General features: G+C 37.4%; 1 protein-coding gene and 1 long non-coding RNA gene across 6 annotated transcripts in view; one reads left to right on the plus strand and one right to left on the minus strand.

The window, feature by feature from the left end:
- The window catches only part of LOC137204748 (uncharacterized), a 54,449-nt gene that overhangs the window by 20,158 nt on the left and 11,855 nt on the right, over window positions 1-22,436 (minus strand). The window lies entirely within an intron of this gene.
- Window positions 79-20,501, plus strand: SRSF12 (serine and arginine rich splicing factor 12). Of its 5 annotated transcripts, none has more exons than XM_067702594.1 (5): window positions 79-307; window positions 8,604-8,708; window positions 10,028-10,131; window positions 10,307-10,448; window positions 16,458-20,501. In XM_067702594.1, exons 1-5 carry the CDS (start codon window positions 243-245, stop codon window positions 16,825-16,827), a joined length of 786 nt encoding a protein of 261 aa, XP_067558695.1. In that variant the 5' UTR covers window positions 79-242; the 3' UTR covers window positions 16,828-20,501. The 5 variants fall into 5 exon arrangements, with proteins under 5 accessions (XP_067558695.1, XP_067558696.1, XP_067558697.1 ...); XM_067702595.1 differs by lacking the exon at window positions 8,604-8,708 and adding an exon at window positions 8,835-9,181 and having other exon boundaries at window positions 89-307; window positions 10,008-10,131; XM_067702596.1 differs by lacking the exon at window positions 8,604-8,708 and adding an exon at window positions 8,835-9,181 and having other exon boundaries at window positions 89-307; window positions 10,020-10,131.

A 22,436-nucleotide genomic window follows, 5' to 3' on the forward strand; every position in this document is an offset into this window, starting at 1 on the left:
CCCCGCTGGGCGTCGGCGTCGGCGCCGCCCCCGCCCCCGCCCCCGCGAGGTCCGCACAGACTGACTCGCGCCGCACAGCGCTTCCCCCGCGCCCGCCTCTGCGGCTGCGCGCTGGCGGGGCCGAGGCGGAGGGGAGGGGGTCGCGCCGGGGGCCGGCGGAGCTGCTTTGGCTGCGGCGGCAGCAGGAGACGGAGCGAGCCCGGCGGCCACGGGCAGACCCGGAGGGAACGGAGGAAGCGGTCATGTCTCGCTACACGAGGCCCCCCAACACCTCCCTGTTCGTCAGGAACGTCGCGGACGCCACCAGGTGAGCGGCGGTGCCGCCTCAGGTTGGGGCGCGGGGGAGGGGCGGGTAACGGCCGCGGGGCGGAGCCCGGCGGCGGCCCGCGGGTCTGCCTAGCACCTCCCCGCCGGCTGGGCCGGGGCGCTCCGCGGAGGAGCCCTTCCCGGGACCGGCGGGAGCCCTCGGGCTACTCGGGGCCTGGGCGGGACTCGCGCCTCCGCCCTCCCGGCCGGCGTTCCGCCCCGCTGCGGCCCCGCTTCCGGGCCCCGTAGCGCTTGACCGCCCCCGGCACCTGGGCGGCGGGCCGGTACCCATCCCCACCGCGAGAACCGGCGGAGCGCCGGCTGACTCTTGCCCGGGAGCCGGTCCCTCCCCACCTCTGGCCCTCAGTGTTCCTCGGGTGGGTGCCTGGGTCTCGCCCCTTTGTCGCTGTACCGGGATAAAGCCGCGCATCTTGCCTCCTAAATGGGAAGGAATTGGGGATGGTGAGAACGCGTTACGGAATAATGCGTACCTTGGGCCTTACGATTCCCTTTGCCTGTAGTCGGTAGTCTGGTCTACTTACAGGTGGTGCTGGTTAAATTTTATTCGTTGCACAGTTTTATACTATATACAAAGGATAACTTCAGTGGATGAGATTTCTGTGTTTTTCTTTAAAGTTCTGAGTGCAATATAAACACCCATCATAACGGTTTGGATAGACTTCCCTGGTCGGTTCTGATGCACTCAAACCACCCGCCCCTCTTTGGAGAATTCTGTCTACATAGTACCTGAACATAGATGTTAAGGAATGACTTCTTATAACAGTGTCTTTCTCTCTTAATAGGGGCCAGAGGAATGCCGGGGCGGGTGGACATTTTGATAAATGTCTAAAATAATAGACATTTTCGTATCACTGGGCTTGCTTAATTTACTCTCCAGCACCATCCCAAACTTTATAGGTATGCAGGATTATCTTATTGTACATAAGGGAAAGCTGCAAGTCAGCGTGTTAATGACTTACCTGGGGCTTCACAGCTGGAAACATATTGGAGCGCTTGACTCCAGAGCCATCAGGAGTAATCATCATAATTTACCTTTGAGAAGTAAATGTTAGGTCTTTTTAAAAAATTTGATCCCTGCTATTATATATATGTGTCACAACTGTAAACTGTGAGTTAATATACTTTAACATCCTAAAGATGCCTGTGTTTACATTTCTTCTCTCAACCTGTTTAATCAATATATTACATAGAAAACAAGCAAAATTTATAACTTGGGTAAGATTAAAACAATTCCCACAGTTAAACAGACCACTTGAATACTGAATAAGATCAAGCCTCTCCAGTGTGCCTACAAAAAAATGAAAGGTTTCCAATTCTAATGGCCACAGGGGCCAGCCAGGGTAATATGAATGAGTGAAGATGTCACGTTAAGGGACAGTAGGATGGTATGGACCCTGGCAAATGAAAAAGAACATGTGCCATCTCAGCGGGACAGTGACTGCTACCAAGCTTCAGCTGATAACTGCTGTATAGACATTTGGACTTGTTTTAAATGTTTAAACATTGTGTAGGCCAAACAAAACATATACACATGTGACACATGACCTCTGATCTAGATAATCAAGACTGATAATTGAGATTTATTGATTTCCTTTTCCATTTTTTTCACGACTTTCTATCACTGCCACTGGGGGACAGTCAAAATCTAGGAGGTTTGTATTAATGAAATTATAATAATCGCTAACATTTGTTGAGTACTCACTGTATACCGGGCACTGTACTAAAAACTGTACTATGTTATCTTATTAAATTTTCAGTAACCTTATATAACAGATAAGAATCTGAGATTTAGAGACATTAAGTATCTTTCCTAAAACTGCACAGCTGTTGAGTAATGTTATGAAAGTAGAATCATCACATGTAACCTTAATTAATAGTTTTTTTTGTACAAGGTGGCATATAGTCTAAGTTAACTAGCAATATGACACCTAGACACATTTTATTTATTTATTTATAATTAATTAATTTTATTTTTGGCTGTGTTGGGTCTTTGTTGCTGCGCGTGGGCTTTCTCTAGTTGAGGCGAACAGGAGCTACTCTTTGTTGCGGTGCGTGGGCCTCACTCATTGCAGTGGCTTCTCTTGTTGCAGAGCACAGGCTCTAGGCACATGGGCTTCAGTAGTTGTGGCACGTGCTCACAGGCTCTAGAGCGCAGGATCAGTAGTTGTGGTGCACGGGCTTAGTTGCTCCATGGCATGTGGGATCTTCTCAGACCAGGGTTCGAACCCGTGTCCCCTGTATTGGCAGGCGGATTCTTAACCACTGCGCCACCAGGGAAGCCCCCTAGACACGTTTTAAATTAGCTTTAACATTTGGTATGCTTATAAAGAAAATCATTGGGATATATGTTAAAACAAACAGGGTATAAAATTATAAATACAGTTTGAATTCAATTACATAAGAAAATGAAGGGAAAATCTATATATATCTTATAGAAAATGATCCTGGAAAGAAATCCCTTTGAGTGGTTTTCTTTATCTTTTTTTTTTGTTTGTTTTTTTTGCGGTACGCGGGCCTCTCACTGCTGTGGCCTCTCCTGTTGCGGAGCACAGGCTCCGGACGCGCAGGCTCAGTGGCCATGGCTCACGGGCCCAGCCGCTCTGCGGCATGTGGGATCTTCCTGGACCGGGGCACAAACCCGCGTCCCCTGCATCGGCAGGCGGACTCCCAACCACTGCGCCACCAGGGAAGCCTGAGTGGTTTTCTTTATCTTGTTTTCATATTTTATTTAATGTTAGTTTTATAACAAAGCCAAATTTTATTTTAAATGTTTCTTTGAAGTGGCCATTTTAATACATATGATAAAGCACAAGACATTAAAACACATTATAGGTTAGCATTAAATTTGTTAGGAATGAAATTGAGCACAAGAACTAAAGAAAGATTTTAAAATTTTATAATTTGTGTTATGTTTCTCTTCACTGGTGAAGTAAGATGTGGACCAGGAAGAATATTAATTTTAAATCTTGGCATTTTGTGTACAGTAATCTTTTTAATGTCAGATACAGTTTTCTGTTGGAACAAAGTAATGTCGAAATCTCAAAACATTCTCACTTTGATGCTTTTACCATTATGTTAGGTTGGGGAGTACCCATTAAGTACTTCTCTTGGATATACTTAATAGCATTCTTTGGTTACAGTGTGTATGAGGCTACATTAATATTGATATCAGTGGTCATGTAGAAAAAGCATTAAACAAAATCCAGCGAGATTCATGATAAGAAGTCTCAGCAAACTAGGAAGAGAAGGGAACTTCCTCAGCTTAATAAAGGACATCTGTGAAAAACCTATAGCCAATAACATACTTAATGATGAAACTGAATGCTTTCCTCTTATAAGACAAGGATGTCCACTCTCACAACCTCTATTTAGCATTTTATTGCAAGTCCTAACCAATGCAACAAGGCAAGAAAAAAAAGACATAAAAATTATAAAGGTAAAAGTAAAACCTGTCCCTATTCTTAGGTGACATGTTTGTTTACATAAAGCTATAGTAACTAGTAATGAGTTTCAGTGAGTTATTAGGATATGAGGTAAACTTAGTGAAAATTCTATTTCTGTATACTAACAGCAAACAAATAATGAAAAAAAATTTAATTCCATTTATCTTAGTATTAAAAACATACTTAGGTGGGACTTCCCTGGTGGCGCAGTGGTTGGGAGTCTGCCTGCCAGTGCAGGGGACACGGGTTTGATCCCACGTCTGGGGTGATCCCACATGCCGCGGAGCAACTGGGCCCCTGCACCACAACTGCTGAGCCTGCGCTCTAGAGCCCACGAGCTATGGTTGCTGAGCCCACGTGCCACAACTACTGAAGCCCGTGCGCCTAGAGCAATGACAAGCCACTGCGATGAGAGGCCCGCGCACCGCAGCGAGGAGTGGCCCCCACTTGCCACAACTAGAGGGCCTGCACGCAGCAACGAAGACCCAATGATGAAGACCCAACGCAGCTATAAATAAATAAATTTATTTAAAAAAAAAAACATAAAAACATAGGAATAAGTTTCACAAAAAAACACGTAAAAACCTTTGCATTGAAGGAGACTATAACACGTTGCCAAGAGAGATCAAAGACCAACATAAATTGATAGATATACTTTGTTCTTAGATTGAAAGATGAAATTTTATTATCAGTTCAGTCCCAATTGATTATAGATTCAAGGCACTCCTGCTCAAATGCTTTTTAAAAAATAGAGACTAACAAGTTAATTCTAAAATATATTAATATACAAAGGATCTAGAATAGCCAAAATAATTTTGAAAAAGGTCATTGAAGCTGGAAGATTTATACTACCTGACTTAAAGATTTACTAAAAAGTTACAGTACTCAAAACAGTTTGATATTGGCCTAAGGATAGACAAATATATCAGTAGAACAGAATAGAGGGTCCATAAATAATCCATACATATAGAGTCATTTGATCTTTGACAAAGGCACTAAAGCCATTAGAGAAAGGAAAGTCTTTTCAACAAATGGTGTTGTAACAACTGGATGTATGTACTAATTTTATGAAAAAAATGTGCTGCAGCCTCTACTTCACGTAATTTGAACTGGATCATCAATTGAAATGTAAAAGATGAAACTGTAAAGCTTGTAGAAGAAAGCATGGGAGAATATCTTCATGACTTGGGGATAGGCAGAGATTTCTTATAGAACAAAGACAGTAATTACCATAAAAGAAAAAGGAATATTGATAGATTTCTCCAAAATGAAAATTTCTGTTCATTAAAAAATAGCATTAAGAAAGTAAATAGGCAAGCCAAAGACTGGGAGAAAATATTCACAAAACATGTATCTCACAAAGGACTTTTTCTCAGAATAATAATGCACTTTTACAACTCAATAATAAAAAGACAGATGTTATTATTAAAAATGGGCAAAAAACTCACACTTTCAAGAGAAAAATATCCGAATGTCCATTTAGCACATGAAAAAGTGCTCAGCATCATTTGTTGTTGCAGAAATGCAAATTAAAACCACAGTGAGATTCCACTTAACACCCACTTGAATGGCTAAAATTAAAAAGACTGACAATACCAAGTGTTGACAAAGATTGGCACAACTGAAACTTACATGTTGGTGGTGGCAGTATAAAATGGTGCAACCACTTTGCAGAACTGTTTGGCTCTTCCATAGAAATTAAATATATACATCCTCTCTAAAAACCCAGAAATTCTGCCCTGGAATAAATGACCCATAAGCATGTAAAGATGTTGCACCTCACTGGTGTTTAGGTAAATTAAAATTCAAATAATGAGATACACATTCACTTTATATCCTTCAGAATGGCAAGGAGTAAAAGATGTTAGTGAGGAGTTGGATCCTTAGAAATTCTGATGCATGTCTTGAGGAGTTTAAGTGGATTTGGCTACTTTGGGGAGAGCATGTAATGAAGCTGAAGATATTTGTACTCTCCAACCCATCAGTTGCATAGCTAGTGGTACATCCCAGAGAACTCTGAAGAGCTCTAGGAAGCACACGCATCACAATGTGCGCTCTAGCACAGTTTGCAGTTTAAAAAAGAAGCATTTTAAAATGTTCATCCACAGAAAGATGTATGAATAAATTGTGGTTTATTCATAACCATACCAATACAGAGTTAAAATGAGTGAACTAGAGCTACATGGAGAAATCTCAAGGGAAGAGAAGGAAAGGTAGAGAATTTTACAGATAGTTTGATACCATTTATGTGCATTTGCAGTAGAAATACAAAGTTATGCAGAGGAATGAGGAACACCAACGGTTGTTTCTAAGGTAGGAGGATGTAATATTTCTTAAAAAATACTAAAAATTACAGCAAATAGGGCAAGTGTTGAGATATAATAAATCTTGTTGGTAGATACATGGGTGTTTATTATGTCTATACATTTCTGAATGTCAAAATAGATCACACCAAAAATGCAAAAATAAATGAAAACAAAACAACAGCTCACAGGTGAGGGAGTGGAGACAATGAAAGAGAACCAGCTCTTTTGAGATTTGTTCCTTCAGACTTCTGGGATTCTAAGCCTCTGTGACACACACACTGCTCCAGCCTCTTTTATATTATCTAGGATCCTCTTCTGTCAGCCACTCATATTTGGTTAATGGAATTGGTTGCCTCCTAAGACATTTATTTGAATACTAGCTTTGCTACTGGCTGTGTGTACCTCTGGGCAAGGTGACTGCTCTCACTCTGTCTCCTTGACTATTAAATGGTAACAATGTGTTCTTTGCTCATTAATACAGCAGATGCATACTGAGCGCCTACTGTGTGCCAAGCAACTATGCTAGGTACTGAGATACACTAGTGAAGACACCTGCTTTAGAAGCGATTCTCAATCCTGAGCCTCAGAATTGCCTATGAAACCTTTAAAAACTTTAAACATAACTGGGGCTCACCATGGGAAGCACGAATTAGGTCAAAGATTAATGCATCAAGCTGGAATGCCTGTTTCTATAATATCTCCTTCACAGATGATTGCAATATTCAGGAATGGTTGAGAATCTTTACCCTGTAGTGTATGTTTTATGGGAGCAGGAATTGTGTTTTTCTTGTTCTCTATCATATTCCTAGAGCCTGGCCCATAGTACATATTCAATAAGTATTTGTTGAATGAATAAACAGAAGAAAAAAGACATTATCACTGTCCTCTAAATCTAAAGTTAATAGTCTCTCAGAGAAGGCAGACAATTAAACATGTTATATTGAGTATTAAATGAAATAAATATAATAAATAGTAAAAATATAATAAAGTTTGTCATAATATTGCCGGCACTGCCTGGTATATAGTGGCTACTTAGTCAGTGTTAGTTGAATCTTTATGTAATAACTCCTAAATCCAATCTCTAGCATTAATCACTGACTTCTAGTCTTGAAAAGAAAATAACTAATATAACTAATATAATAACTAATATAATTCGTATAGTCACCGTTTTCAGTTGCTTACAGAATTCTTACAGATATTCCACCATCACCTCAGATTTGGCATTTCTAACCCTGAAAGTTTCTTCTTTTGCCTCTCCTCCCTCTTATATTGAACTGTCTTTTCCAGCTATCTAATTTTTATCATGGACACCATCTTTCTTTCATTTACCCAAGGTAGAAGCTTTGCAGTCATCTTAGGGTCTTTTTTCTACACAATATGTTTTGAAATACTCTTATATCTTCTGAGCCGTGTTTTGTGCTCATAGCTTGATTTTGAATCTCTAAGATCTCCACGAGGCAGCAGGGTAGAGTGGTTACAAACCCAGATTAGTGTCAGACTGTGGGAGTTTGCTTCCAGCTCTGTTGCTGGCTGGCTTCGTGACCTTAGGTGAGTTCACTTGTCTGTGCCCTCATCTGTAAACATCTGTTGTTATGGGAATTTATAAATGCATTACAACTGTCAACTATTAATGCTAAGTATTTTATCTCTTCAGTTAAATTGTAGCTCCATGAAGACAAATATTATGCCATGTATTTCTTTGGTGTCCCCTCTTTAGTACCTATCACAGTAGAAAGCATATAAGTGACTCAAAAATACTTGTCAAATTTGAGATTATGGTAGTTATTTTTGCTTTATGTTTACTAGTAAAGCAACCATTTTTCTTTAAAGCCTGAGAAATAATTTTAGGACTTCTTTAGAATCTAATTCTTGCTATCTGAAAACAATGAACATAAAATGTGAAATTATAGTGAGATGAATGTGTTCTTAATGAGTTAATAGAACTCTCTGTATATTGACAATTGAAAAGTCTTGTAATAGGAGTAACTTTCAGAAGTGGATATGCTATATATAAAATAGGTAACCAACAAGGACCTATATTGTATAGTACAGGGAACTGTACTCAATATTTTGTAATAACCTATAAGGGAAAAGAATCTGAAAAGGAATGTATATATATACACACACACACATACATATATACACACTCTGAATCACTGTGCTATACACCTGAAACTAACACAGTATTGTAAATCAACTATACTTCAATTAAAAAAAGCAAAAAAAAAGTGGATGTCCTCGGTTAGTGTTTCCTCAACCTGACTAAGCATAAAAGCCCACTGCTTGTAAAAGTACAGATTTCCAGATGTCATGAATCAGAATCTCCAAAAATGAGACCTGAGAATTCGTTATTTTCTTTATTTTTTCCTTCTTTGCTAAATCCTGGGTGATTCCTGTGAGAGACAATTTTAGATAATGCTAGTCCATATAATATACTTTCTTTTGAAGGTTTCAACTGGATTTCTGTAGGCAAAATATTTTAATCCAGCTATTCATATTTCTTTACCTTATTTCTAAAACACTTCAGGCCTGAGGACTTGCGCCGTGAGTTTGGTCGATATGGCCCTATAGTAGACGTTTACATTCCACTTGACTTCTACACTCGCCGCCCGAGAGGATTTGCTTATGTTCAATATCCTTTATTTTACTGTGTGCATGTGAATAGACTACATACATTTGCATATACATATATGTACTCAGGAGTATATTTTATGAGATTAATACTGCCTAATTAAATGTGTTTATTTCTTTATCTCAGAAAATCTAAAGCAGTCCACAGTAGCTGGCAAGCGCCCCTCAGTTTGAACCAACCTGTTAGCTAGAATCCAAGCATAAACCGAGCAGGCGAGACAAAAGGCACCTAAAGTTCAAGCATCAAGGAGTAAAGAGGGAGGGTGGACACAGATATAAAGACCTGGAAGAGGGGAAGTCTTTATCAAGCAAAAGACAAAGCCAACACCAGGTTGAGACTTCGGCTTTCCTACATTTACTCAGAGTTCCAGAATCAAAGCCAAGTCTGATGTTGTTGGTTCTGCGTCTCTTATAAAGTCCATCTTGCAAGCCCTAAAGAATAAAGGTCAAGGTTCAAGATCAAGTGACATTGAGGTAATTGCCAAAGTCTCATTTTGTATTGCATTACTTGAGCTTTTTCTGTTTTCTATTTTTAAAAAAGTTAATCCAGCAACAACCTCCTGAAATACAACTATTTAGTCGTTTTATATAATTTGTTTCCATTTATTTAGGTTTAATATATAATTTATATATATAAGGGAGTTTAGTGGGGTATTAGGAATCAATATATGTAATTCCAGATATTTGCAGATTGTTTATATCTTTTATAATCATATCCCAAATAATAAAAACATAAAGGTATTTTAAAGCAGTAGGTTCAAAGTTAAATATCATTTTTAAAGAACCAAATCAGTTTTGAATATATGTTTTAGGTCACTTATATGTGTGCACTTTTGTTTATAAGTAATTTCTCCTAAATTAATTTAAAAAGCCTTTTAATGAAAGAGTAATTTTAATTTCAGAATAAAGATTTCTGCATGCTGATTTTTTTTCAGTGAAAAACCTGATAAATCTTTTACCTAACAGAAGGGAGTGAGTCCTAAACAGTTTATTTGATAATACTAGCCAATGTTGGACTTATCTTTTTCTCATAACATGTTTCTAATTATACATGCATACTACAGCTACACTGATGTATACATTAAAAATATAGAGATTTGTTTCTGTTTTTATTTTTAGATTCACTCTTCTGAATCATAATGGGGCATTTGTTTTGATAATAAGTGACTTTTTTTCTGATTATTCATATTATATTAGAGATGTGAGCTTAATAACTTGAGCGTGTTTTCCTAATAATTTCATGTCACATGTAAATAATTCTTTAAAAATAATATTTTTATTTGATATCTGATGTTCAAAGTGTCCTTAACAGCTAGTCATATTTGAAGATGTTCGTGATGCTGAAGATGCTCTTTATAACCTCAATAGAAAGTGGGTATGTGGCCGTCAGATTGAAATACAGTTTGCACAAGGTGATCGCAAAAGTAAGTGTGACTAAATAGTGGATCTTGTTTATTTAGCAGAATGAATTTCAGCAATGACTGATTTTTTTAATTTAAAATTCTTTCCGAAAATACTATTCGAGTAGTTTATTTATTGAGTGGTTATTTATTGAGGTTTTCAGGTAATGAATTATAAATCTTGAACTTCATATTCTAGCACCAGGCCAAATGAAATCAAAAGAACGTCACCCTTGTTCTCCAAGTGATCACAGGAGATCAAGAAGCCCCAGCCAAAGGAGAACTCGAAGTAGGAGTTCTTCATGGGGAAGAAATAGGCGGCGGTCTGATAGCCTTAAAGAGTGAGTACAAAATTAAAGAGTTTTCAAAAACAGGCCACCAGAATCATTTTATTTAATATACATAAAAGAAACAACTTTTGTAGAAGGATATGCTCTTCTCTGTTTGTCATGTATTGTTATTTTAACTTGGGTTTATTAGATACTTTCCAGTGTTTTCATTTCATGACAGACTTAACTTTAACCTTTTTAGTAGAAAGATAATATATACTGAGGAAAAAACGAAAAATTAAAAAGTGTATACTTGGGCTTCCCTGGTGGCACAGTGGTTGGGAGTCCGCCTGCCGATGCAGCGGACACGGGTTCGTGCCCTGGTCCGGGAAGATCCCACATGCCGCGGAGCGGCTGGGCCCGTGAGCCATGGCCGCTGGGCCTGCGCGTCCGGAGCCTGTGCTCCGCGGCGGGAGAGGCCACAACAGTGAAAGGCCCGCGTACCGCAAAAAAAAAAAAAAAAAAAAAAAAAAGTATACTTGACAAATAAAATGAGGATTTAAAAAAAATAAAATTTTCCTAAATGAACCCCCAGATTAAGAATCTTGAAGTCTTATGATTAAAAACTCATAAGAAATACAGTGTAATCACTGTGAAAGGAAGTTGACTAAAGTTAATGTAAATCAATATATTTATAAAAGGCAAATTATTTTCAAGAATATATTCCAAGTATGGTAGTATTGTAGGAAGAAGACATAAAAGTGGTAGATTTTTCAGAAAAAGATATTTGCAAGTTATCTATTTTGCCTGCTAGGAGTTTGTTTCTGTTAGAATAATAGTAAATCACAATGGAAATTAATTACTTGGTGAAGCTATTTAAGTAATAACTGAAATTGTACTAGCATGCCTGAATTCCTAAACACTTAGGCACTATTTATCTTGAGTTTTAATGCTGTGATTTTTTTTATAGGCATGTAGAATTTTAAGGTGAATTCTGTCCTTGAAGAATGATCAGCGTTTACACTAGTATCCTCTTTCTATGAGTAATAAGAGTTGGCTCTCCTGGGGACTTCCCTGGTGGTCCAGTGGTTAAGACTCTGTGCTTCCACTGCAGGGGGCGAGGATTTGATCCCTGGTTGGGGAACTAAGATCCCACATGCTGAGCTGTGCAGCCAAAAAAAAAGAAAGAAAGAAAAAGAGTTGGCTTTCCTGGGCCATATGTTGTACCCCTATGCTGTCCCCTGACGACATAGCCTCAAATCAAAAATGATCTGCAGAACTGCTCACTTTCACTCCAGTCCTTCCATTCCTCAACTCCAAGAGCCTAGACAGGGAAAAGCCCAACATAGGATATATGTACCAGAGCTAGACAGAGAGTCCTTGCCCCAAGTCCCTAGTTCTAAAAACAAGACTGTGAAGTGGCCTGGCTCCAGTCCCTCCAGCCAAGTGGAAAGAAAAGATAGGAACAGAGAAATATCCAAGAATCTTGATTACTAGAAGATGTGGCCTCTTCAGAGCCCTAGAAACTTACATGTCAGCTCGGTCCCTCTCCTTGGGTATGAATCAAATGCTTTGATTTTGGCTCATTCTGAGGGAGGCATGCAAGTAGAAGGAAGCCTTAAGCTCCTTTTTTTTTTTTTGTGGTACGCGGGCCTCTCACCGCTGCGGCCTCTCCCGCCGCGGAGCAACAGGCTCCGGATGCGCAGGCGCAGCGGCCACAGCCCACGGGCACAGCCACTCCGCGGCACGTAGGATCCCCCTGGACCGGGGCATGAACCTGCGTCCCCTGCATCGGCAGGCGGACTCCCAACCACTGCACCACCAGGGAAGCCCAAGCTCCTTTTATAAGCCAGAAGAACCCAGGTCAGGATTGAGCCATCACCAAGATTGGTAAAGAAATATTTAGGAACAGTCATACTGTGTTCTGGAATTTGATTCTTTTTATCATACTTTGATAGTATAAGAATATAAACCTCCCTTGTGTCTGTGGAGAATAATCCATTTTGTTCCATGGCTAAGGGATAGCCATTTTCCTACTGATGATTTGAGATTTTGACACTGATACACTCAAATACAAGTTACATTTATAGAACGTAAAATGTGGGAACAAATTAAGAAATTTTACATGCCATGTGTATAGGAAAGTCACACCAGTACCAATGGTACTGCCTCTGGCTTCATGAAGGACATGAATAGTAAGAAAGTGATGTTCAACAGTTCACATTACTATAAATTAATGAATGGTTAATAAACCAAAAATCAAAGTAGATGTAATATTGTATCTAAAGCAGCACTGCCCTAATTTATTGAATAATATCTACTGGCCTTGGTGAAAAAGACTTAGTTTTAAAAGAAAAGGAAAAAATTGCCCATCTGATTCATTAAGAATATAAGCAGTTTCCAAATGTGTTAGAGCCTTGATTAACCAGAACATTCACAGCATTTTCTGCCTTCTAGTGGCAGTATACTACTTGGCTGGAGAAAAAACAAAAAGAAGTCTGTCAGTTATCCCAGTCATCATGGCGTATCAGGAATAGAAAGAACGGGGACTCCCTGGTGGTACAGTGGTTAAGACTCCTTACTTCCCCTGCAGGGGGCCTTGGGTTTGATCCTTGGTCGGGGAACTAAGATCCTGCATGCAGAGCGTCCAAAAAAAAAAAAAAAGAAAAAACCACATTTTCTTGTAAGACAATGCTGTTCTGCTCTGTTCTAGTTATAAGACCGTTGCTTAACCTCTCTGACCTCAGTGTTTTTTATTTGTAAAGTTGTATTATAGAGAATGCAAATCTTACCCAGCTTTTAAGTTTCATAAGGATCAGATTGTATGTGTGTGTATGTGTATGGGTCAATATATAGATAAGTCTAACATGTACTATAAATATATTCAATGTATGTGTTGTATTACCTTAGATAAAAAGAGGTCACTGCTTTTGCCTTTAGTGGATGTGGGAAAAAACTAGTTTGCTGCTATCATTAGACTGTGAACTCTTTGTGGAGCAAGGACTTTTGTCTTAATGCTTAATATCCCTAGCATTTATCAGTAGTCCCTTACTCAGATATTCCATAAATCTTTGTTAAATTTGTGTCAGTGAATGTGTATATACTCCTAAATATTCCTGAAGAATGTTAAACTGGCCCCTAGTCCAAATATAGCATCCTTTTTTTTTAAGTTTTATTGAAGTGTAGTTGATTTACAGTGTTCTGTTAGTTTCAGATGTACAGCACGGTGATTCATTTATATATATATATATTCTTTTTCAGATTATTTTCCCTTACAGGTTATTACAAAATATTGAGTGTAGTTCCCTGTGCTATACAGTAGGTCCTTGTTGGTTATCTATTTTATATGTAGTAGTGTTTATATGCATCCTTTTTCTTTCTTACGTTAGAATTTTTTTTCCCCAAGGACAATTTTCCCATTTTGTTTTCTGCAACTATCTACAATAGGAATGAAACAATTTCTAAAAAACTGTGCTTTTAAAAAAATTAAAATAAAATAAAAGACTGTGCTTTTATTCTAAAATATATTCTACATCAATATGTTTATACTTTCCAGTGTTCTTTGTTCCTTCCTGTAGTTCCATGCTTCTACCTGGGATTATTTTCCTTCATATTGAAGCATTTTTACCGTTTCTTAGAGTACAAGTCTAATGGCAGTGAATTCACTCAGTTTGTCTGAAAACATCTTTATATTCATTTTTGAAAGATATTTTTGCTGAAGATAGTGTTATAAGTTGGCGGGAAGTTTTTTTCTTTCTTTAATAATGTCATTCCATTGTTCTGATATCCACAGTCAGTCTTAATGTTGCTCCTTTGAAGGTAATGTGTCTACTGTTCTCTAGCAGATTTTCAGATTTTTCTCTGACTTTGGTTTTCAGCAATTTCACTGTGACATGCCCAGCATAGGTTTCTTTGTATTTATTCTACCTGAGGTTTACTGAGTTCCTTGAAATTGTGAGTTATTATGCCTTTCATTAGTTTTGGAAAATTCTAGGCCATCATCTCTTCAAACATTGCTTGTACCTTATTCAATTTTTCCCTTAGGCCACATGAGTATGTACCAAATAACTCTTATGCTCTGTTCTGGATTTCTTAAAACTTCTTTTCTCATTGTGTTTCACTATAATATTTTTCTAATAACCAGTTTGCTATTTCTTACTTCTGCTGTATCTAGACTGCTATTAAATCCATCTAATGACTTTTTTAAGTTCGAATATCATGTTGTTGGTTCTAAAATGTCCATTTGATTCTTTTTATAGATTCCAGTATTGTTTAAATTCCCCATCTTTTTTATTTCTTTGTCTTTTCCTCTTCTTTTCTTTTTTTTTTGTATTTTTTGGGCTGTGCCACATGGCTTGTGGGATCTTAGTTCCTTGACCAGGGATCAAACCTGGGCCCCCTGAAGTGGAAGCTCAGGGTACTAACCACTGGAATGCCAGGGAATTCCCTTATTTTCTTGAACATATTAATCATAGTAATTTAAAAAATTATTTTCTGAATAATGCCAATATCCAAATTATTTTGGGTCTCTTTCGTTTTATTTTCCTTAGCTTTTAGTCATTTTTTTCTGTTTTTCACATACCTCATAATTTATTTATTTATTTTTTTTGTGGTACGCGGGCCCCTTTCACTGTTGTGGCCTCTCCCGTTGTACACGCTCCGTTCGTGCAGGCTCAGCGGCCATGGCTCACGGGCCCAGCCGCTCCGCGGCATGTGGGATCCTCCCGGACCGGGGCACGAACCAGTGTCCCCTGCATCGGCAGGCAGACTCTCAACCACTGCGCCACCAGGGAAGCCCTACCTCATAATTTTTTATTGGATGTTGGACATTACTGTTGAAAGATTATAGAGGTTTTGGATGATATGATTCTCCAAAGAAAGCTGTTTTCTTCTAGCAGGCAGAGCATTGGCAGATCACCTTGATCCTGTCAAGGCTTGGTTTGAGGCACTGTTAAGGCTGATCCATTTCAGCTTTACACTTACTCCTAGGGCATGACCCTTAACCTGGAGGATGAGGCCCTTCTGACTTCTTAATTGAAAGCCTGCGTTGTCACTCAAGGCTCCTTGACCTTTTGGGGGGCTTGAATTCCAGCCCTCTCAACAGCAACTCTGTATCTGAGAAAATTTCAGCTAAGTTCTTTTTTTTTTTTAACATCTTTATTGGAGTATAATTGCTTTACAGTGGTGTGTTTCTGCTTTATAACAAAGTGAATCAGCTATACATATATCCCCATATCCCCTCCCTCTTGCTCAGCTAAGTTCTTAAATCTTCCAGCTGCTGTTTTCTGCTGACCTCTTAGAGTCTCATCCTGTGCATGTGCAACTTGGAAGATGGCCAGCGACCTGAGGAGAACTTGTAGGCAGATCTTAGGGGATGGGGGTTGCCTGCGGTGTCCTCACCTCTGGGATTTTCGTGTCTCCAGTCCTAGCCATTTTCGTGGCCCTGAATTCTAACTTCTGTCTCTGCAGCTTAGTCCAATAGCTGTTTTCTAGTTGGGCTCAAGTCTGCCATGCTGGCATTTGGAAAATGGTCTTAGGAAAAGAGCCATGGCTTATAACCCCTCGAGTTCTGCTTGTGTTGGTAATTCTCCAGTGCCTTTTAACAGTTGTTTTATAAATGTTGTCTATCTTTTTTATATAGCTCTTTTCTATGGGAAGATTAGTCTAGAACAAGCTGCTCTGTCATGGCAAGATTCAGAAGTCCTCCATCTAGGTTTATGTCTTTATAAACATTTGATAAGCTTTAAATATTTTCTTTCTTTCTTTTTTTTCCCTTCAGATTTTCTAACCTCTTAGGATTATGTAACCCAGACTAAATATGCAAAATAAATATATTTTTCAGAACTGGCTCATAAGATACATTGATATCTAGCAAAGTCAAAATCTTTTGGTCAGATATTACAAACTTGTACTTATGTTTGAACCAGAAGCATGCATGATAAAATTAGAGTTTCTTTTAGCTTATCCAATAAAAACATAACTAATGTTATATAAAGTATATAAGTTCCTGAAAGTGTTGTTTCCTAACCTATTATGTATTTTTGTGTGAAATATATACTCTGATATTATGGATGTTTGCAGGTCCCGACACAGGCGATTTTCTTACAGCCAGTCTAAATCTCGCTCCAAATCACTACCAAGGCGATCTACCTCAGCAAGGCAGTCAAGAACCCCAAGAAGGAATTCTGGTTCTAGAGGACGGTCACGGTCCAAGTCCTTGCAAAAAAGGTCCAAGTCGATAGGAAAATCACAATCAAGCTCACCTCAAAAGCAGACTAGCTCAGGAACAAAATCAAGATCACATGGAAGACATTCTGACTCCATAGCAAGATCCCCATGTAAATCTCCCAAAGGGTATACCAATTCTGAAACTAAAGCACAAACAGCAAAACACTCTCATTTTCGATCGCATTCCAGATCTCGGAGTTACCGTCATAAAAACAGTTGGTGAACAGCGACAGAAGAGTGCTACGTAGTATTTAATATGTTATTAAACCTCTCGTTATGTTAAATAAAAATTCTTCAAGGCTTACAGAAAAAGTGAGTTGATATTAGTTATTTTGGGCATGTGCAAGAGATAAAAATCTCTCTATCTTGGGTTAAGATTTGGTCTCGATTTAAGGGCCCATACCACAAATTATGATGTGAGTAATGTCCCATTTTATGGACCATTTTTTGTTTACATTGTGGCAGAAGGGTACTTTTCAAAGGAAATGGAACTAATTTGGAAAATTAGACTTGGATGTTAAGAATAATACTAATAACTTTTACGAAAGTATTTTTTACTTTAAAGCACTTTTCTTTCATGTAAAAAGTAATTATGACTGTATAATCGCATAGGGCAAACTTAAGACTATTTGACATCTTACGTCTCCTTTTTGTTTTCTCTTTAAACTTGGGCCAATTCCTGATGGATATTAGTTCATATTACAAAATTCTGACATTTCTAGAAGTAGAGTTTATAGAGAGATCAAGTGTTCAAAAGATACATTCTTTCCTGAGCTCAAAAAAGGTTTTATTTTTACTGGGTGGAACAGTATAGATAAGTTGACATTAAATTGCATTCTATACCATATTTATTCACTTCAGAAATACCAAAACGTTATAAAAATTCTGAATTTTGAATGGTTTGAGACGAAAAATGATGTGCAACACTCATAGTCCAAAAATTCATATCAAGCCTTACACATTTGAAGAGTGGTACATTTTGTATAAAAATCATACTTTATACTGTTAATTCTGCATACCTACTTTTCATCTACTGCTTAATTTTTCTTTTTAGAGCTCTAGCTGATGACTTTAAACTGTATAGAATAACTCTTATTTATTTTTGGAAATGTTTAGTACCTTGTATTAAGAAACTCAAGACTGCCTCCTCAAAAAACAACTTTGCAGTATTGGGATTTACATTACACTGCCCTTCATTTTTTTAAGCCAAATAGCTTTATTGATATTCATTGCTTTTGTAGTTGTTAAAACTAAGAATTTCTTTAAAAATGTGTTTGTAGATTATGTTTTTCAGAGGGTTTTGGTAGTATTTGTGATAAAATGGTTTTGCATATGGTTATTATAGGGGATATATTTATAGAGCTCTACTTGTGTACCTTGTTGAATTACATTGAAATTAAAAGTTCTCAGCCCATACAGTTAATATTTGTATCTAGAGTGCTTTAGAAAAAAAATATGTCTTATATTTTTAGCATATAGGAGCCAATATTGCTTCTATTTGTTCTGAATACAAATTCCATCTTTTTTTTGCATTTTACATCCTGTGTGTAAGAAATAACTTTACAAAATAATTTATATGCTGGTAATATTTGGACAGGTACCGTAAATTCATGTATATTGTACTTTCTGAGTAGATTTTCTCTAATCATAGCAAAATTTATTTCAAAATTACAGCTCTTTGAAGTGTTCAAATGTAATAAAACTTTAGTTATAAAATTATGTGGCAGTATTGAAAATTGAGAGAACAGTCTGAAGAAAGAGCAAGACAAATACTGATTTTTTTGTATCTTCTAAGTAAATGTTTGGGTTTACATACACATATATGTAGTTATTCCAAATACTAATTAGGAGTTGATTATAGTGTCTTTACATTTAATCATTATATCTTAGTAAAAAGTTAATAAGGCAGTGTTTCTGAACATGCTTAATCCTTCGATTTATCTCTGATTTGGTTTTCCACTGTAATCCCTGGGCTGCTTAGGGAGGGTACTGTTTGGTTTGATGGAAAAACTGGAATGATAATAGTTTAAACTTTCTGATCATTTACTATGTGCTTGGCACTGCTCTGTAAGTTTTACATTACTCGCTCATCACAACAGCTTTATGAGGTCAGTACCACTGCAGATAAGGTAAGTGAGACGCAGAGAGGTTAAATGACATGCACAAGGTCACACAACCATTACACTTTGGAGCTGGGTGGTGGCTGGGCTCCATACAGCCCTCCCTGATCACCATGCTTGTCTTTTTGGAAGAAAAAAGTCTTTGGCAGATATATGCTAAACTAAGATAATATTGAGAGGAAAAGGAGAGAATAGAATTTGGAAAGGAAATGATTATAGGGTTCAGTGAAAATGGGTTCTGTGACTGAGTGGAAATTGATTGGCAGTTGTGCTGATACCCTGGAAAATTGTCCTCTGGGTACATCTATTCTAGGGTTCACTTCTGCTGTAGAATTGTTTCTTGGACCTTTTAAGAGAGGATACTTAGAGTAAGATTGTTAAATAAAGCAAATGTATCACACATCTGTGATCATTTCCTGTAAAGATAATATATTTACTCAGGTACTTCCTATGTTTGGTGTAGGGGCACTGCCTACCTCCATTTGTTCAAGATTCATAGAGGATAAGTTAATGTCAAAGAAGATAAAGGTGGCCACCATGACTGCTTGGTTTCTTTCTCCCCATGAATAATTCACATTTCTGTGTAGCAGCTGGTATTTTGTAGCTGCAAACGTAATGGGGGAATATGCCAAATTTTTTATCTGTAGTCTGCGGTTTAATCTTGTGCCTCTGGGCTGTTTATTTTTAAATGTAAAATATTAACTAATTTCAGGACTTTATATGTTATCTGAGATAACGACTATTCTAAGACATGATGTTGTATTACAAATAAATAAGAATTTCTGCTTTTATTCCAATTCCATTGCATGAAGCAAAATTAGTCGAAGTTTAAAGGAAGAAGCGTTTAGAAATACTTTTATAATTCTTCTATACTACATTAAAATTGTAATTTCTTATTTAGAGTTAAAAATTAAATTTGTTTTCCAGACAGGATGGTAGAATATTTGGGGTATCTGTATAAATAAATACATGCTACTTACGCAGGAGATCTTAATCTGGTATCATGAAACCGAAGCTTCAGATCTAGGTCCTCTAGATATTCAAACAAGTCCGTGACTCTTGGTATTTTAAGGACCAGTGGTTCAGTGAGACATACGGATATTACTCTCAAAACTCATATATTTGATTAGAAAAATTTAAGTATTAAATGAAGATTATGAACTTAGCATCTAAATTACTCCCTTGATGAAACTAGGGTATTTAGGATCATAACATTAGCTCTGGCATTGATCGAACCATGTCAGTTTAGGCCCTCTGGAAATTTTATATCATGTACCTTTAAAAAGATGCTCTTAAAATTAAGCAAATTAACCACAGCTTTGTGCATCCCAGACAAGGCCCCATTGCCTCACACAGACAGCCTTGGGGGAGTAAGCACTTCATTCCTGACTGGGCTAGGGCCTGGCCCCCACTGCTTAGAGAATGCCCCTAATGCACTGATCCCATCCCAGGAACACAATAGAGCTGGGACAGCCCACAGAGAAGGTGAATGGACTGTAATTGATGGATTGACTGTGATTATAGAATTAAATTGGGTACATCTTTTGAAAAGAAGCAAATTAAGTGTAGAGATACTATAGTCAAAAACCTATTTAGAAATATAATATTCCCTTATAGAAGTGTTAGATATGCCAGGTTGATTGAACTTCATTCAAGTTAAAACAGTACTTCACAATAATGACAAATACCATTTTTTATTTAAAGGAATCATGTGAGGAAAGACTGAATTTAAAAATATACATAGCATACTATACCACATCAGTAATATTTTCCAAAAGGTATAATGTTTTTATTTTATTTTGGGGAAAGGGTTATATGATTAGTCTTTCTTGAATCTTATGTTCTAGGAATGTACCACAATTTTGAATTTATGAAAAGAAATAGTATCAACTTGTGGAGATAGATGGATGCTCAGTGGGTTAATGGTTACTGTTTTTTAAATGTATTATGTGATTTAAAGCATATGTTTGGTTCACATGTTTCAAAACACCATATTCAACCTACCTGTAAGTTTATGAACTAGTAACGTTACAAATTAAAATCAGGAATATCTTAGGGTATGTCAGGTTTCAGGTTCTTTCAGAATGCAGACAGAAAATTTAAAGGGTCAGTCTCTCCAGATGAGACTATCTAGCCAGTAATCAGTGCTTTGTGCTAGAAATGGATTGATTGCATGTTTATTACTGTTTGACCTTATGTATTGCAGCTTGTGTAGGATGAGCAGTTTCTCAGAAAAAGTGTAATTGAAACAAGAAGCAAAATTACCACTTTTCTAATTTAGGAGTATAATTCTGTGAACTAAATGCCTAAGAACTATATGCTTTTTAGAAATGTGTCCATAGAAATTGAGGAAAACCACATTCTAGTTTTCTTGGCTTACTCCTTATAGTATAGACTTAAAATGCTGTTAAATTGACTAATTTCAACAAAAATCTCAATATAAAATAGTCTTCCAGGCTCAAGTGATAGCCTTTTTTTTTTTTTTTTTTCAATACTAAGAAAAATTCAGTGGATTTCTTTGTGGGGGAAGTTAAGAGCCATTCCTATGACATTTGTGAGGTGGTGTCTGCTTCGTGGGAATACTACTTTACACCTTGAGAAAAAGTACTCTGTTGAAGACCTTTTTTCAAAATCGACATAAGCTGTATAACTGGTCTGACTCTTCAGGGCATTCTTACATTTTAAAAATGAGATGGAATGTTACTTAAATTTATTTTAACACGTAAAATATTTATATAATTTCATAAGAACCTTAAGGAAAAGCATTAACATTCACATTGTCGGTAAACCTTAAGATTTGGGCCTTAAAATGTTAAATGTAACTGAATTAGCAAAACTAATACTCTAGTTTTGTTAGAATATTCATTATAATTTTTAATGTGTATACAAAGTCTAACCATTTTTGGTGTTATTTTATACTTTATAATTCCCTACTCTTGCCATATAATCTATGTGGGATTTTTTTAAAAATACCACTTAAAAACATGGATAAAAAATTTTCTAAAATTTATTTGTAGTGAGGTGTCACAGAGTCTGTCATACAGAGTGAAGTATATCAGAAAGAAAAATACTGTATTCTAACGCATATATATGGAATCAAAAAAAAATGGTACTGATGAACCTAGTTGCAGGGCAGGAATAAAGATGTAGACATGGAGAATGGACTTGAGGACACGGGGTGGGAGGGGGAAGCTGGGGAGAAGTGAGAGTAGCATTGACATGTATACACTACCAAGTGTAAAATAGATAGCTAGTGGGAAGCAGCCGCACAGCACAGGGAGATCATCTCGGTGCTTTGCGATGCCCTAGAGGGGTGGGATAGGGAGGGTGGGAGGGAGACGCAAGAGGGAGGGCATATGGGGACATATGTATGCATATGGCTGATTCACTTCGGTGTACAACAGAAACTAACACAGTACTGTGAAGCAATTATAGTCAAAGATCTATTAAAAAATAAAAATAAAATATACATGAAAAGCACTTGTATGAGGTGCTCTTAGCTGCCTGTCCGTAGTCAAATATAACTGATACTGTAAGAGGTTTTGGTGACTGCACTTTTGTCCACCTTTTATCTACCTTGACTAGAAGGTGGTGTTTTTACATGAATATCTATCATGGAAAGTGGAACTACACTTAAGGAATAATTTTAAATGCTTTTAACTTTCCATTAATTCCACTGATATTAATTCAACATTAAAGGCTTTAAAGAGTA

This window comes from Pseudorca crassidens, chromosome 13 (assembly GCF_039906515.1).
Source record: "Pseudorca crassidens isolate mPseCra1 chromosome 13, mPseCra1.hap1, whole genome shotgun sequence".
In the NCBI taxonomy this organism is placed as follows: domain Eukaryota; kingdom Metazoa; phylum Chordata; class Mammalia; order Artiodactyla; family Delphinidae; genus Pseudorca; species Pseudorca crassidens.